The 15367-nt window shown below is 38.8% G+C and overlaps 1 protein-coding gene across 5 annotated transcripts in view; it reads right to left on the bottom strand.

The window, feature by feature from the left end:
• The window catches only part of CDC14A (cell division cycle 14A), a 53963-nt gene extending 38596 nt beyond the window's left edge, over positions 1–15367 (bottom strand). For 3 of the 5 annotated variants that reach the window (XM_088060273.1, XM_088060271.1, XM_088060270.1), the window contains exons 1-3: positions 15047–15367; positions 14523–14613; positions 4155–4230 (exon numbers count right to left, since the gene is read on the bottom strand). In XM_088060273.1, the coding sequence (XP_087916399.1) occupies positions 4155–4230; positions 14523–14613; positions 15047–15155 (276 nt within the window). In that variant the 5' untranslated portion in view covers positions 15156–15367. Of the gene's footprint in view, positions 1–3775; positions 3818–4154; positions 4231–14522; positions 14614–15046 lie in introns of those variants that run through there. The other 2 variants (XM_005520942.3, XM_088060272.1) reach the window with 2 other exon arrangements.

Here is a 15367-nt window from a genome sequence, read left to right as displayed (position 1 = left end):
GAATATTTACTTTCACTGTAAGATTATATTTTTTCTTTTTTAAAAGCTCCCTATAGATCTCAAGAAAGACTTACTTGCAGAGAATCAATGACAGGATTAGAAAGTGCTGCGATGGACAATTACCTGATTGATAGCAGCATAAAATCAACCTATTACTTGACAGTATTTTATATAACGGATATGGTTTAATACAGTTGCACTGCTCAAGCAAGAAATTACTTCAATGTGTTTAATGAGCCTAGATCTATGCAAATTTTACTTTATATATATACAAGTGTGTATATATAGGTAATATGTACTTGTAAATAGAAGTGAATACAAGATAACTTAATACAAAACAATAAATTTAAACACGTGCATGCAACCCTGCCTCAAGATCTAGGATGTCCTAAACGAGATGCTTTGCAATTACTGTAGTTCCATGTGTATGCCCAGCAGTTTATTTATATTAAAACAGACAAACAAAAACCCCGAATCCCTTTATGATTCAGCGGCAATACAGTTAGCATACAAAAAGTTTACCCCATAGTTTATAAGCCTGCCAGTAGATTTCCTCTCCTGCCTTTGATGTTCAAAATTTCTATAATTTATATCAGCAACACACCCCAATTACTTCTGCTCCTAATTTATTGAGAACATGTAAGGCTATGCATAGATAAAACACAACAGTTTGTTAAAAGCAGATTTATGAAACCATGAAACCAGATTTACTTAAAAACAAGAAAAAAAAAATTCTTACAGAAATGAAGCCCAGTTGCTTAATCAAGTGTTTTCTTCCCTGAACAGAATTCAAATACCAAGCAGCAAGACAGCACAGACAAGCATTTTTTCCTTGCTGTTGACTTGGATAGTAAAAATCATCTTCACAGCAATCAACAATTGAAAAATTACAAACACTACAAGGTCAGAAAAGTTTTCCTGAAAGGCACAGCCAAGACTTTGCCTCAAACTTTCTTGGTAAATGTGTATCTGAATAAATTCTTCACCTCTTCAGAACAGAGGTATTCACTGTCTAAAAAAAAAAAAATCAGTCAGCATAAAGTTACAACAGCTTACTTTAAAATGCTGATCTGCCATTAGCACATTTCAAACCAGTATCCTTCCTCACCCGTCCCCCATGAAAGGGGAAGGAAAGCAGAATACTGCCTCATGTTGAACTTCTCTCCCAAAACATAAAAAGATACAGCTGAAAGATTTGAAAGAGTTGCTTGTAGGGTTTTCTAGTTTTAATGAGATCTTATACTTTCACTTCTACTGTTCCTATCAATAGAAGTTTTAAAATTAAAGGAGTCTTAAGTTCTTGAGACACCATATCCATAGCAAAACCCTCACGTTTGTGAATAATTTCTTTTTGTGCCATACTTCAAGACTCTTTTCTTAAGAAAATACACTAAGTGCTTACCCAACGAAGCACACTAAATCATCTGGGCTTAAGCACTATGATTGTTTCAGGGTCCCAAAAGTGTTGCAGTATGGCAACAGCAACCATCCCATGATAATCTGCAGTCTTTTTACTTCCTATGATTAAACAATTCCTGCAACTGGTCACAGGGCATCCTTAAGGCAAGGGTGTGCAAGCAGAAGTTTCCCAACAGGGTTCTCTCTCTGTCCATAGTCTGGTCTGCATTTCCCATCTCTGAAATGCTCATCCCAGGCCGCTTACACATCACCTGCTGCCTCATGAGAATGACTATACTTTTGCTGCTGCAGGGCAGGTAAGTCACAGGTCACCAACTTGTGAACGCCCTAGTTCAGGCCCCAGAACTCCTCTTGGGGACCAGTGTGAAGGATGGACATGATGACTAATTCTCACCTGGGGAAGCTGAGCAGCAGTCACTGTAGCTAGGCCTAAAGTTCCCAGCAGATGCACTCCTCTGAGGCATGTAAATACACATGCAGAGGCAGGCTTCAGCCTTGGGTCTCCATCTTACAAGCCTACTTACCCACTGCAGATGGCATCTAAATTGAGACAGAGTGTGGCACAGATTTTAACTACTAGAAGAGCAAAGCTTACATCAGCCTACCCCAGGGGTAGTGCCAATCAGCCAGCCTGGAGTCCATTCATATGTAAGCTCCTATACCACTTTGGCAGTACTCCAAGCTTTAGCTGCTTGATTCCAGGTATTACTTTCAAGTGGTTGTGCTATCAGGTTACCCTTTTCTCTTAGGCACTAGGAGTTTTATTTAACCTATTTGGAATTAGCCTCTGGCAAGCTCAAAGTAACAAACTGCATTTCCTCCCAGCGGAGACCTCTCTGTTCTGGTCCTAGCCAGCTGTACCCTTCACCCAGCAGTGCAAGTACATTCACTCTTCTCAAAGAATAGAGAAGCTACATTAAAATTGACATTACAGTTTGCTAAACCAACTCCACAAATATCAGGGTTAATAGTTCAGTTCCAATTTAGTTCCCTTGCTTTTTTTCTCCTTGCAACATCCAATCTTCACCACCATGCTTACGAGACACTTCTGATGATTAGTTTGCCTCATTCAATGAGCAAGATAATGGTCTTAGTAAAAGACTAAATACTGCAGGCACATTCCTGTGTAATACCAAACCATGAAAAAAAACCCCTGAGATATTTATTAGTTGCACGTTTATTTTCTAGGTGAAACTCTCAGTACCTAAGTTCAAGACATAAGGCATACAGTAATACATGAGACTGTATTAAGGTCCCAAACTGATCACAGTCACAATCAGAATCTGGAGAAGACAGAACCGATCTCTCTAGTTCCCATGGGCATAGTGAAGTTAGAACAATAGATTTATTACTGGTTCTTCTCTGGAGTAACTGCTTCACAGAGCAAGTATTCTCCAGTTTTTAATAAATATACAATATATTACATTATAATAAACATAAGATCACAAGCAGCAGAATTAAGGTGGAAAAAAAATAGATTCATACTGAGTAAGAGTCATTGGTCAGGTGTTTGAATGGAACAGTGGCACTGCAAAATAGGGTGATAATGAATTTATAAGGTACCTGGTGTTAACAAACGGCAAATTCATTTCCCCAATATGAGCACAGCCATTCAAAATTACAAATAACAGATTTTTACTTTTTATAAGTATCTTTTTTTTAAGTAAGAAGCAATGTAAATTTTCACTAGAAGCACTTTTTTTTTCCCCAAGAAATTTACAGCAACTCTACAAGCGCCTCAATTTGCAGAACTTCCACTTAAGAATTCACAGAATTCAGCATACCCCTAAAAGCAGCAGGTAGCATGAATCAACTTAAGGAGCATTATTTCTAGGGGCACAAACTAAAGTCTGTGCCCCTAGAAATAATGCCATTTTCAATAAAGTGACCAACAATGTCACTTAACAGACTTAACAATGGCCAAAGCAATTACATCTGTTGTCCCATATTCCCCTTCTGTCATTAACAGGTCTTACATGATGAAGATTTTAAATCTGTTATACTTAGTGAAGGGTCTCCTCACTATTTGCCCCCAAGTTACATTAATCAGCATTCTGGAATTAAAAGATCTTTTAATTCCAAACAACAGTTGACAATTTTTCTATACATGCTGCAGATCACTTCTTCACAGATATCTGGAAAAGGTGAAGCCTGCAGCTGTACATTATACTCAGAGGGTCTGGCTGTAATGGAACTGGGATTTAGGCACAGCAGCCAGCATGATGCTGTGATTTAGATTTGTCATCAAAACCATGTTGATAAAACACCCATGTTTTATCTACTGTCAAGCAGAGCTCTCATAATCCCAAGGCCTTCTATTTCTCTCTCTGCCCCCTTCCTCTTTTCTGAGACTTACTTTAAACAGTGGGATTTCAGGACCCATGTTTTGCTCCTTGAGTACCTGTTTTTTCAGTTATTCAGACCAGCATACACACTTCATTAGCTGCAAACCTATGACACAACCAGCAGCTGTTGTTACTATTGCTTTGAAAATGTTAAGGTTATTCAAAAAGATGAACACAGCCTTCAGTTACCTGCCTCACCTCCTAAGCAGAAATGAGAGCATATTTTCTTCCACTCTTCAGAAGGAAAATATCTCAGAACAGAGAATATCCTTAAAGCTTAGCAATAACCATCTAGCTAGTGAGCACCTAACAACCACTTTCAAACTGGCTAATTTTATTTCAGTTTGAAAATACAAAAATATAGAAACATTGTTTTTAAACAAAGCTTACCTTTAATTTCTTATTTAGTTTACAGCAGTATCTGTATAACATTGCCAAATTTAAAGGTCCAAAATCTCCATAGAAACTGAAAAAACAGAAAAAAGCAGTATTATTTATAAAAAAGACCTAAACAAATGTCAATATGCATGTTGTTGATAACTAAAGCTGGAAATAAAGGATACTAAGTAGCCAGTACATACAGAACAACACATACAACAACAGATAAGTCCTTTATTGATAAATTTAAAAGTACAATAGTAACAATTAATTTAAAGTTAATTGTAGCTTTAGTTTAAGATAGTCCAGTAAGTACTTTTCCCATTACATACACACACTAACTACAGAATTTTTTTCTTCATGACACGTTATCCAGTCTGGTTTTCGCCAAAACCACACAGTGAAGAACTTGAAGACATGATATACATTTAAACCATGCTGATGTCATCATAAAGATTCTACAACTGCTTAAGATGAACTACTATCAAGAATAAGCTAAACAGAATTTCTTATGGGTGATAAAATTTATTTCATAACATCTAGTCTTGATCTCTGACTAAAGTTTAAGTTAATTTCTTTATATCCAGTCCTTCACTATTCCAGAGATTAGATATTACATATACACTTTACATCTAATTATGTTTCATTTTGTCCCCTAAACCCTGTTGCCTCTAGGCTGTTCTTCCAATTTATTATTTACTTCATGTTCTAAATATCAACTTCTCCTTGTTCTTGTTTCTCTCTTCCACATTTTTAATCTGTTTTACCTTTGAACAATAACCTCTGGCCTTCAGAGCTAGTAGCAGTAATCTGTACAGGAAAATTATTGCACAACAGGAGTTCCTTGCAGTGATTCAAAGTTCTCTTCCTAACACACCCACTATATAGGCACCTTTACAAATAACAGCAGCCTTTACGCAAGCAACTTACAGCAACATCTTCTAGAGCTCCCTCTCCATCAATTGTGCAAAACTGGTCAAAATTTAAGCTGCAAACTTCCTTCAGTAATTCTCCTGTTGTGTATAAAAATCTTAATCTCGATGGTCTATGCAAATTTGCTGAAGCACACTCTATGAATTACAGTGAGAATGGGCTATGAGTTAAACTGCGTTAATCTGATCTGCCTTAAGCCTTTTTGATAAAAGTGACAGGAAGCTCCCTGCCTCCTGACAAACAAAACAAGCAATCATCATCTGAATACAGTCTATTTGGGGAATCACAAAGGAAAAAGGTGTTCTGGACTTACAGTCTTTGAAAGAGTAAAAACGAAAAAAAGAAATTACATAATAGCTTCATAGGTACTGCCATCTATTCTTTTTCCCCCATGGCAAAAGTTTATTTTTCAGGAAAACAAATTAGATTCCTGTTGAACATAAAAAGAAAACTTCCACTTTTGAGGGCAATCAAGCACTGGGAAGCAATTGCAGAGAGGTGGCAATATCAAAACCGAATTGTATAAGGATCTGAACAACCTGCTCTTGTCAACATTGCTTTGACCCCATGGGTTGCATTACATATCTGCAAATGTGCCTTCTGCTTCACCCATTCTGCACAGACACAAAAATAATTAGGAGTTCTTCATCTTTTTAGTGCTTATAACATCATTTATATCCTCCTCCCCACATTCTCTCAAACAAGAAAACCAAGACCAGTGCAAAAAGACACAATCATTAGTTTGATCACTAAGACAAGTACCCTTCCTGCCACACCAAGGCTGTTTCAGTATCATCTACTTCACAATATCAAGTAACAACACAAGCGTTGGTTAAGATTCAGTTCAGCACAAAACATTTATGATGTAATTACAGAAGCTAATTAGCTGGGAAAAAGACCAAGCTGTCCAACTACTACAACTTAATTTGCATGTTGGACAGAAGTTAACCAAACCAAGAGGAAAGTGCAGCCCCAGGAAAGCAGGGTTTAACTTCAGAATTCATCATCATCTCTTGGATAAGTTTGCCAGATACAGTCAATAGTTATCTTTAAAACAAAACCCTCCATACAGTTTTTCATAGAAATTAAATAAAAACATTCTAAGGACAAGTACGAGTTAAGACAAACAAGAAGTTAAAACTGGAGCTCTAACAACACTGGAGTGAATGCAGCTACTAAGAAAGTCATAGAGAAAGCTTCCTAACATCTCCTCTCATACCACTGCACTAACACATGACTCAATACCCCCCACACTATCTCACTCCAACTTTAGAGCATTCTTTCACTTAAATGTAAGATAGGAGAGTAAAACTTATGTAAATAAGTAATACTTTTTAAAGTATTTTTCCAAAATAATTTTAATACCACAAGTTTTACTTTTTAAAGTATTGTGGAAAAATATGGAATGGGATAGTTACTGTAATACAGAATACTTTTTTAAAAAACATTGTGAGCAAAGTATCTGAAAGATATAACTGAATACACAGTTCATCTAAAGAACTTAGGAAGTACAGCCATGCTTTATGATAAGATTTATTACAATTCATTTGCTAGAAGTACATCAATATGAAGTCATATATCCCCACTTCTACTTTTCCACTTGATTCAATTTGAACAGTAGTGTAGGAAAAGTACATGAAAATCAATTTACAAATTTATCCACAAGACAAATTACTATTTTGGTGGGTATAAGGATAAAATACATTTAAGTCTATCCAGGAAGCAATTGTCTTCCTACAAAATGAAGCCATTCAGCTTCTCTCAGCCCCCAAGTTAAAGATGTCACAATCTTTGACTATTTCTCCTTCACTGACTACCATTAAGAATCCTGTGCCTCTCTTAACACAGTGGAGTAAAGGGTAGAAGTATCTGTATTTAAGACTCAGGTACTACCCCTGTTTGTCTATGCTGCAGAAACGTATTTGTCAGAATCCAAACACAATCTAAGGAAAGGCACTTACAGTCCCTGCTGCATCAGCATTACAACCTTCCACAAAAACACTGTCAATTCCCAAGTTATTTTCCTACTACCACAGAGGCCGTATAAATCAGCCTTTCCTGATAAAACATTGTGGTTGAAATGCAAGGCACAAAGTTAAAATAATGTACGTAACATAACCTTTCTCTATTTCATACCTCTAAACTGGAGTAAGTTAATTATCCTTTCTTTGATGGGGCTAAGTGAAACAAGTGCTTTACAAATCCTCAAATCAAAAGAGTTCTTTGAAAGATAATACAAGGCTCTGTACTGAAGTCAATGAACTCTGATCTACAAAAATCTTTCTTCAATTTACATCCCTAGACCTAATACAGTTTCTGACATGTTTAAGCAGAAGGATTTAATTCTATGCATCCTCATTACTTTTTCTACAAAAGGCCATTTTTATACTTGAATTAGTGACACTTGATCCTGATTCACCCAAAGGATTTTCATCTCAAGACCAGAATTTTAAGTAAATGTAATCGGAACATGGAAAATGGGCAGGGTATAGGGAATGGGGATGAAACGACACACCAAGCTGCCAGCTGAATACAGAATTTTATTTGGCAAAAACTGAAGATCAGCATAAGAAAAGTCAAATAGCCACTGATAACAATTCATCCAGTATTATTTTACTTCCATCTCTTTTACATCTAGATGTTTGAACAAAACATTTAAATACAGTAAGAGAAACGGGAATGTCTCTGAAACTTAAACCAGTTAAGAGAGACAACATTTACAAAGAGAGAGTAATTTACAACAGAGGTGGAAACCAGAGGAACAGAAGGCAGGTATGGTATTAATTAATATTTAATTATATTTTGTTTTAATCAAGTACCTAGATGACTCCTTAAGTTATTTTCCCCCACATCTCATGGAGACTTGCTATCCTTATGCTTCTCAAACCAAGCAGCAAAACCCCGGAATATACTACCTGAACATTTAAATACTCTACTTCAACAATACTATCATGATGCCACCTGGAAGCAGTAGCATAAGTTTCTAGTATCTGTTTTCTCCTTAGACTAGACTCCTAGTCTAAGAACCATTTCTTCCTACCTGTAATTTGTTGCAGTATAATATCTGGGGCATTTGCTGTACTGTATCATAGGAATCGTCATCCCCCAAGAAAGGCCAGCCCATTGCTCTACTCTGTCACGCAAACAGTTACTGTAAATTCTTCCAGGGAATTTAATGGTGAAGGAAATGCAGCCCACACCTCTTCAGTAAGTTGTTCCTAAATGCAGTTCCATGGCATGCCACATGAAGGTGCCACGAGTCAGTTCAAGCCTAAACCAGCACTTCTGAATGCAAACACCACTTCTCACTAAAGATTTGAGTATCTGCCCCTTGTGCTGGAGAAAAATGATAAACTGATTTCCCATCCTGAATGATTAGATGGTTCCATGCAATGGAGGAATATCATAGCCTAGCAGACTTTTAACTGAATTGATAACATCCACAGAATCACAGAGTATGCTGAGGTCCCTTTCTGTGGTGTTGCCCTCCAGGCTCTCGTTCCCCAGTCTGTCCGTACATCCCGGGTTGCTCCATTCCAGATGCAGCATCTGGCATTTGCCCTTGTTGAACTTCATACAGATGGTAATTGTCCACCTCCCTAATTTGCAAAGGTGCATATTAACCTCAGTCAATCTATCAGGCCAAGAGACCATGTTGCAAAGATAAATTGTATTACTTGTACTTTACTCCAGATGCCTGATACTTTTTCCCTATAGAGCAGTAGTTTTATACTGCCATTCACTTCCCATCAGGGCATGATGTTTCTTGTGTACCACTTTATTCAGTCATTGGTTTAGTAACTTGAAAACAGAGGCACCATTTAATAACTGCAACAATTTTCTGGAGTACCTATCCCAGAACTGGAACACGAGTACTCGTTAAAGTATGAACTTTGCCTTCTTAAAAACTTTAATCATATAAAGCCACTTTTCTGCAAAACAGGAGCCCCTCAAGCTTGCAATTACTTAAGCCAAAAGATCAAATGCAAGAACCTGATGAAGTAAGAAAAATACTGCATCCTAACTGCAAAACTTGACTAATTTTTCAGCATTTTACAAATGTCCAGCTTCCTATTAAAATTAAGCAATGAGACTGTTTCTCTCACTGCAATTCATTCTTCTCTTGCTCCTCCCTCCCTCTTTCCTACACAGGAACATTCAGGTTACTAACACCTAAGAAGGGCCGTGCTGCATTGATTCTGAGCCTGGTCATTAAGCACTACAAGGCCCAGGTGCTGCACAAGTGGACAACTGACTCTTCAGCTACTTGCTTCAAATAATAAGCTGAACACTTCTCACATGCAACGAAGTCTCTGGATGAGAGAGGATCAGTCTGTACATTCATTACAACCAAACTGCTGGTTGGGAAATTTTATCTATTCAGGCTTTTTTCTTCAGCTCCTGTTTCCTGAAGTGTTTCTCCTCCCCATTTCTCAAGCAAATGAAAAAAGGTGAGCACTGTTTTCATCCTCTAGTCCACTGATTCCAGTAACACATGAATTGTTAGGAGCTTTCTTAACTGGGCCTACACAAAATTCCTAACACTTAACACTACTTAGAGATTGTGTGCTCCTGAAAAGGGGAAGGATGATACAGCAAATATAACCCTGGAAACATCTGAAGGTAGGAATAATGCAGAGGCCTTGGATTATGAAAAAACCACCAGGTATTAAGTACATTTCCTCTTGGAAGTTCCAAATCCTCCTCAAGATCCTGATTCTTCAAAATCCAACAATTCACAGATTCAAATCATAGATAATTAAAATAGTTATTCCAGATACACAATTTTTAAATCCAGTGCTCCTTGATAACAAAAACAAATTAAAAATGAAGAGGTTCTATCATAAAAAGTTGCCCTATAACCTTCAGGTCATATCAGAAGTGTAGTCCCTTTGGGAAAAAAGTCACCTTGACAGAGGCCAAGGATGCACATAAGGGATATCCTAGACAAGCTGCATTCCCATCCAACATAAAACTGGAGCTTAGAAAGCTGCTGTTTTATCCTGGTACCCTTTTACTACAAACGAAAGAAAAATCTCCTCATTATACTACTAGCAAACGCTTTTATCCTTTATTTACAAAAAAGCAAAGACAGAAATGGTAAAGCAATGTATAAAATTAAATTGAGAAATTTCCTTGTTTTAATTTTGGACTTAAATCTTACTAAGTTATCTTGGTCATCCAGTAGTCAAGGTTGAGTCTTCAAAATTACTGATGTGAACAAGGAAATCCCTGCTTTCTGTGTGAAGTGACAGCTTTGTTTTAACAAGGCTAAGTTTACTTTTTCCTTTCAAATTATTTAAGCCAGAGAAATATTGAAAAGTTCAGGTTTCCTATGCAAGTACTGCTATTGGAGAGCCACAGAAAAGCAGCATTTAACCAAAGCAAAACCAGACAGGCTAGCCTTTACTCTTCTCACAGGAAAGACAAACTGCTTCTTTGCATATACACATGCAGCAGAAGAAACAGTACTCATTTAATATTGCTGTAGCTAAGCACTTGAGTCTTGCTCTACTGCTACATAACTGAAATAGCTCTCAAGAAGACTGCTGTGAAATGGGCAAGTAACATACCATAGCTTGAAAGAATGTTTCAGTGTAAAGCATAATTTACAAAGACTATCATATTTACTACTTCTATAGCTGCTTACACCACGTCAAAGATTAATTTGCAGAAGTTGTTTATACAGGAGATCCGAAGTCAGAACAAATGACTGAATAAAACCACTATGATTTATGAAAGCTGTCATTATAATTCATCAGTAAGAGATTCCTGTTTCACATATTTATATTTCGACTTTGTTTGAGAAAACTACTCAGAAATAAAAAGGACATTAAAGTTGCTTTGATAAAACTATGTGAAAGCCAAATTAACCAGTCAAGTGTAGTATTCTCAACCCAGATCTGCTTACTGGAAGGTGAAACATGAAAGACGCTATTCTTAGAGAATAAAAAGCTTCTTACAGGTGCCTAACTCATTAACCGAGGTCTTGCCAAGGCAAGGTTTGTCTGTTTGCCAAATGACAGTCTTCATCAAGATGGATTGTTTCTCATTAATTCCATTTTTCTGAAGCAACAGTTACCTGCACTACACTATCCTGAATGACTGTGTTCCCTTATGAGAAGTAGTGCAGACTTTCTCAGGAAGAACCTCAAAGAGTCTCAGAAAGACTCTGAGAAAATCTCACAGAAACAGACTATCAAAGAAGAGATTTCAGAATTGCATCATTCCATTCAGGTTTCTTGTTCTCTTTACTGAGGCATCTGTGTATCATTTCTCTGGCATAATGGGTTCAATTGCAGCACATTTAACTAAAATAGTGACAGTCCTAGTAGCAAGTTCCTAGTCAGCTAGCATTTACTCAGCTTAAATGGTTTTAAGAACATCTTTATTATCTTTTTAGTGTGAATGTTTAAGTTAGACAGTATTAAGAAGTCATTAGAACAGTTGAAAACTTCAAGTGAGAACTGAAGGCTAAAGTGCTCAAGATTACATAACCACACTTTGTGTATAATTCAGTGACAAATCATGTGACAAGCTACAGGAGCAAGTCAACCCCAAACTTCCCAAACCATCAGATCTAGCACTACAGCTCTTTTGTTTAATAAATGGGGTACAGTACTAACAAAAATTGCTTTCTTACGTCTCTTCAAGAGTGCGGGGGGAGGGGAGGGGAGGGAAGGGAAGCACGGCGGTGAGTTTTTAAGTACTATGTGATCCAGTAATAGGCTCTCTGTAATCAGGAATTCCAAACCTACATATTCATGAGGTTTTCAGATCAGATACTGCTTCAGTGAAGCAAACTGACACCTCTAAAGTCAGCCAAATAAGATTCTGTAACAAAGAAAGCAATTTAAACAGAAAAAAAGCTGAAATAAAAGCAGTTTACATCCAAGCACAATGAAGTATCTTTGTCTAGTCACTACAATGATGCATCTAAGCAAAGTTAAATCAATAAACAACTGTGTTAATATTATTACTTACATACCTCACAGGTGCTGAGGATTTCATGCCTGAGTAGACATCTCCTATCCCCCTCCTTGGAACACTGAACAAGTAATGTGATTAAAAAGGAAAAGTAGCTGTGGAATTCTGACCACAAGAACCACCCAGGCAGGCCATTTCCATGAAGACTCTGCAAACCACTATTCTGAGATACAGCATTTCAAAAATCACTTCCAAATATTTATTTTGCTATCATACAACAAATACTTCTAATCACTTTCCCAGAAAGAAGACTTTCTGCGTTTCTGAGGAAGTGAGGAGACCATCTGATCTAAAGCTGTACTAAAGTTGCACTCTACTACTACTTACAGACAAGCACTGTCATGCCCCCCATTTTGTGTGCAGCCTGGGAAACATGATGTACTGATGTCAAAGTTGTTGGTGAGCTTAAGGGAAGCTACAGTAAAATTAGCACTTCCCCAAGAACTGAGTCCTGCATTCTATTCCTCAATTTACCTCTAGCCTTCCAAATCCAGAAAGATATTAAAAATACACATAACATGGTAACCCTATTGACTTTTTTATTTTCCTGAGACCATATAAACTTCCTTAGATATGAGAGAGAAAAGAAAAAAAAAAAAAAAAGATCAGGCATGGGTTTATTACCAAATATTGCATACACTGATAGGGATGAGTGCTGCAATACAAATACCAGGGGAAAGTTTAGCAATTATATGTATAAGGTCATTACAGAATTCCTTGGTACCACCTGGTAACTATCACTTATTTTCATATCACATTTTAGCATTTTATGAGCACAAAAGGGAGAGTATCTTTATGGTATCAGATACAGGACAACTTTAAAATGGGCCAAACTGATTAGGAACCATCAATTCAGAACATGCATCAGGAGTTACACATTCAAAGTCTTTAGATACCTAGACATAAAGGAAACTTTGCTTCCTTCCATTACCTAGTAACTATATCTGGTATCAGGTTACACCCTCATCTGTAGTTAACATTGGGTTAAGGAACATACCTACAGAATTTCCTTAAATGTTAAAGAAAATTACTTCCCCCCATCCCCCTCAAATTTCTCAGTAACTTTTTTTTTTTTTTAAATGCCATTGTCCTTACACAAATATCTCAGTTACAGGCCTTGGTTAGTACAGCCATCTCTAAATAACAGTACAGAAATGCTCCCCCTTCCTACCCACAAGATCAAATGCCACAAAAGATTCGTTCACACTTCCTAAAAGCACATTAAGAATTAAAATGTAATGATGCAGTCTGGAAGATATACAAGCTTCCTTTCTTAAAGGAAGTGGAACACTTTCATGGCACACAAATTGCTCAGGACCACCCCCAGCTGAGTTCTGCTTTCAGTATTAGGTCAACCCTCCCTTAGGATACTCCAAAGGTTCCTTCCAATCAAAATTCCTTAATGATCATTAAAGAACTTACTCCCAACCCAAGCAACCCATTACAAAAGCCAACTTTCAGAATGAACCATTGGGAACTCCAGTAGAAGACATACAGGTTAAGATAAGAAAACGTGTAGAAAAGATACCCTGAAACTACAAGCTGTGCATAGCAAGTGAGCTAAAAACCAAGGAATATTGGTTTACATCTTCACAGAAGCAGTAGTAGTCACTGGAGAAAGGAAAAAAAGAATGGTAGATACTTGCAACTGCTTGAAACCATTTGGAAAACAAGTTATACTTGAAATAGGAACATGGTTTTTGTTTCACTTTTGCAGCAGCAAACCCTTGTCAAACAGATAGGTATGTATCACCACTCTGGAAACAGTTGATCTTGGGATGCAGTCCAGAGCACCAACTTCTTAGCCACAGCACAGAGTAAATACTTTATTTGTTTGATGTTTTTAATGTCCTTAAATAGTATTTACAATTATAATCAGTTTTATTTTTACTTTCCATGTCAAGTATCTAACAAGCATGAACCTTTTACTTCACAGAATATATTTTTTCTGCTGTTCTAAAATATCAAAAGCCATCAATAAGTGCTATCTCAAAACTCTCTAATAAAACCAGAGTTATAAATAAGTTGCAGATGCTCTTCAAGAGCACATTTAAACATCACATTCTTACGGTTCTGTAAACTTCATACTCTCTATACAGGAAAATACAGAAAATATAAAACAAACTACTGCTTATCTATTCATATCCAGTAAGTTTTCTATTTAAGACACCACCCAATAAAGTGTGATTAGTACTAATAGACCTCCATCTTTCAAACAAATCTTACAAGGCTCAGATATCCTTCTTTGAGCTCAACTACAATTTAAGCCATTTAACTGGCCTTGCAGTTGTTTTTGAGTCACCTTGTTAAACTAGTTTCAGCTAATAAAGAAACACATTCGGACTAACTTCATGCTCATATTCTATATAAGTAACTCAATGGGCCAAAAATATTCTATAGTAAAGTGTGTTGGGAAGACTCTCAGGTGATCACTTTGAATATGCAAATTACAACACTTACTTTTCATAGACCAGTTCCTCATCGGTACAGAAGTAATGGGTATTTACGGTACTTTTCGGTTTAGTTCGTAAAGTAGCGAAGTACAACCGATCTGAAAGACAGATTAAGAGGCACAGCGTCGGACAGCGAAGTCAGCCGGCCGCCGCCTCGGGGCACGCCTGTCACCGCGGGGCGGAAGAGGCTCCGCCGCTCCTTTTTCTGCTGCGTGAGCGGCGGCGGGAGCGCCCGGACCGCTCCGCCCGCGGGCCCTGCCCCTGCCGGGCCCCCCGCACTGCCGGGCGTCCCTCGGCAGCGGCTCCGACCCAGCACAGCAACAGGTGCCGGTCCCGCGCCTCGCCCAGAGAGGGGGGAAAGCAGCGCCGGAGTGCCGAGGCAGCCGGGGCGGGCAGCCCGCGAAACCCGCCGGGCAGAGGGGCCGAGGCCGAGCCGGGGAAGGGCGGGAGAGAAGCCAGCGGGATTCCTCTCTAGGGGAGGCTCCAGGACCCCGCGGGCAAGGGATGGGGCGGCTCCCGCCCCGCTCTCACCTTTCACGAACTCTGAGGCTCCCCCCAGCACTTCGGGGGCGGCGGGCGCCGCCGGCTCCATCTTAAAGAGGGCGCGGAGCAGTGAGGTGCGGGGCGGCTCCGAGCTCATGGCGCTCCGGGGCAGCGCCGGCGGGACCGGGGCGCGCTCGCAGGGACGCGACCCGCTGCCCGGAGGGGCCGCCCGCCAGGGCCCACGGTGCTGCGAGCGTGGCGGCTGCAGCCCGCATATGAGCGGAGCTGAGAACGAGCCCCGGGACTCGGCGGGCAAGCGCCCGCAGGGACTCCAGCTCCACCCCGCCCCCAGCCAGGAGACGCCCCCGG

This window comes from Pseudopodoces humilis, chromosome 10 (genome assembly GCF_049639895.1).
Source record: "Pseudopodoces humilis isolate 2021_Gansu_Grassland_sample_001 chromosome 10, ASM4963989v1, whole genome shotgun sequence".
Lineage (NCBI taxonomy): Eukaryota > Metazoa > Chordata > Aves > Passeriformes > Paridae > Pseudopodoces > Pseudopodoces humilis.
The sequence above is the reverse complement of the archived record's forward strand: the minus strand, read 5'-3'. Positions and strand labels throughout refer to the sequence as shown.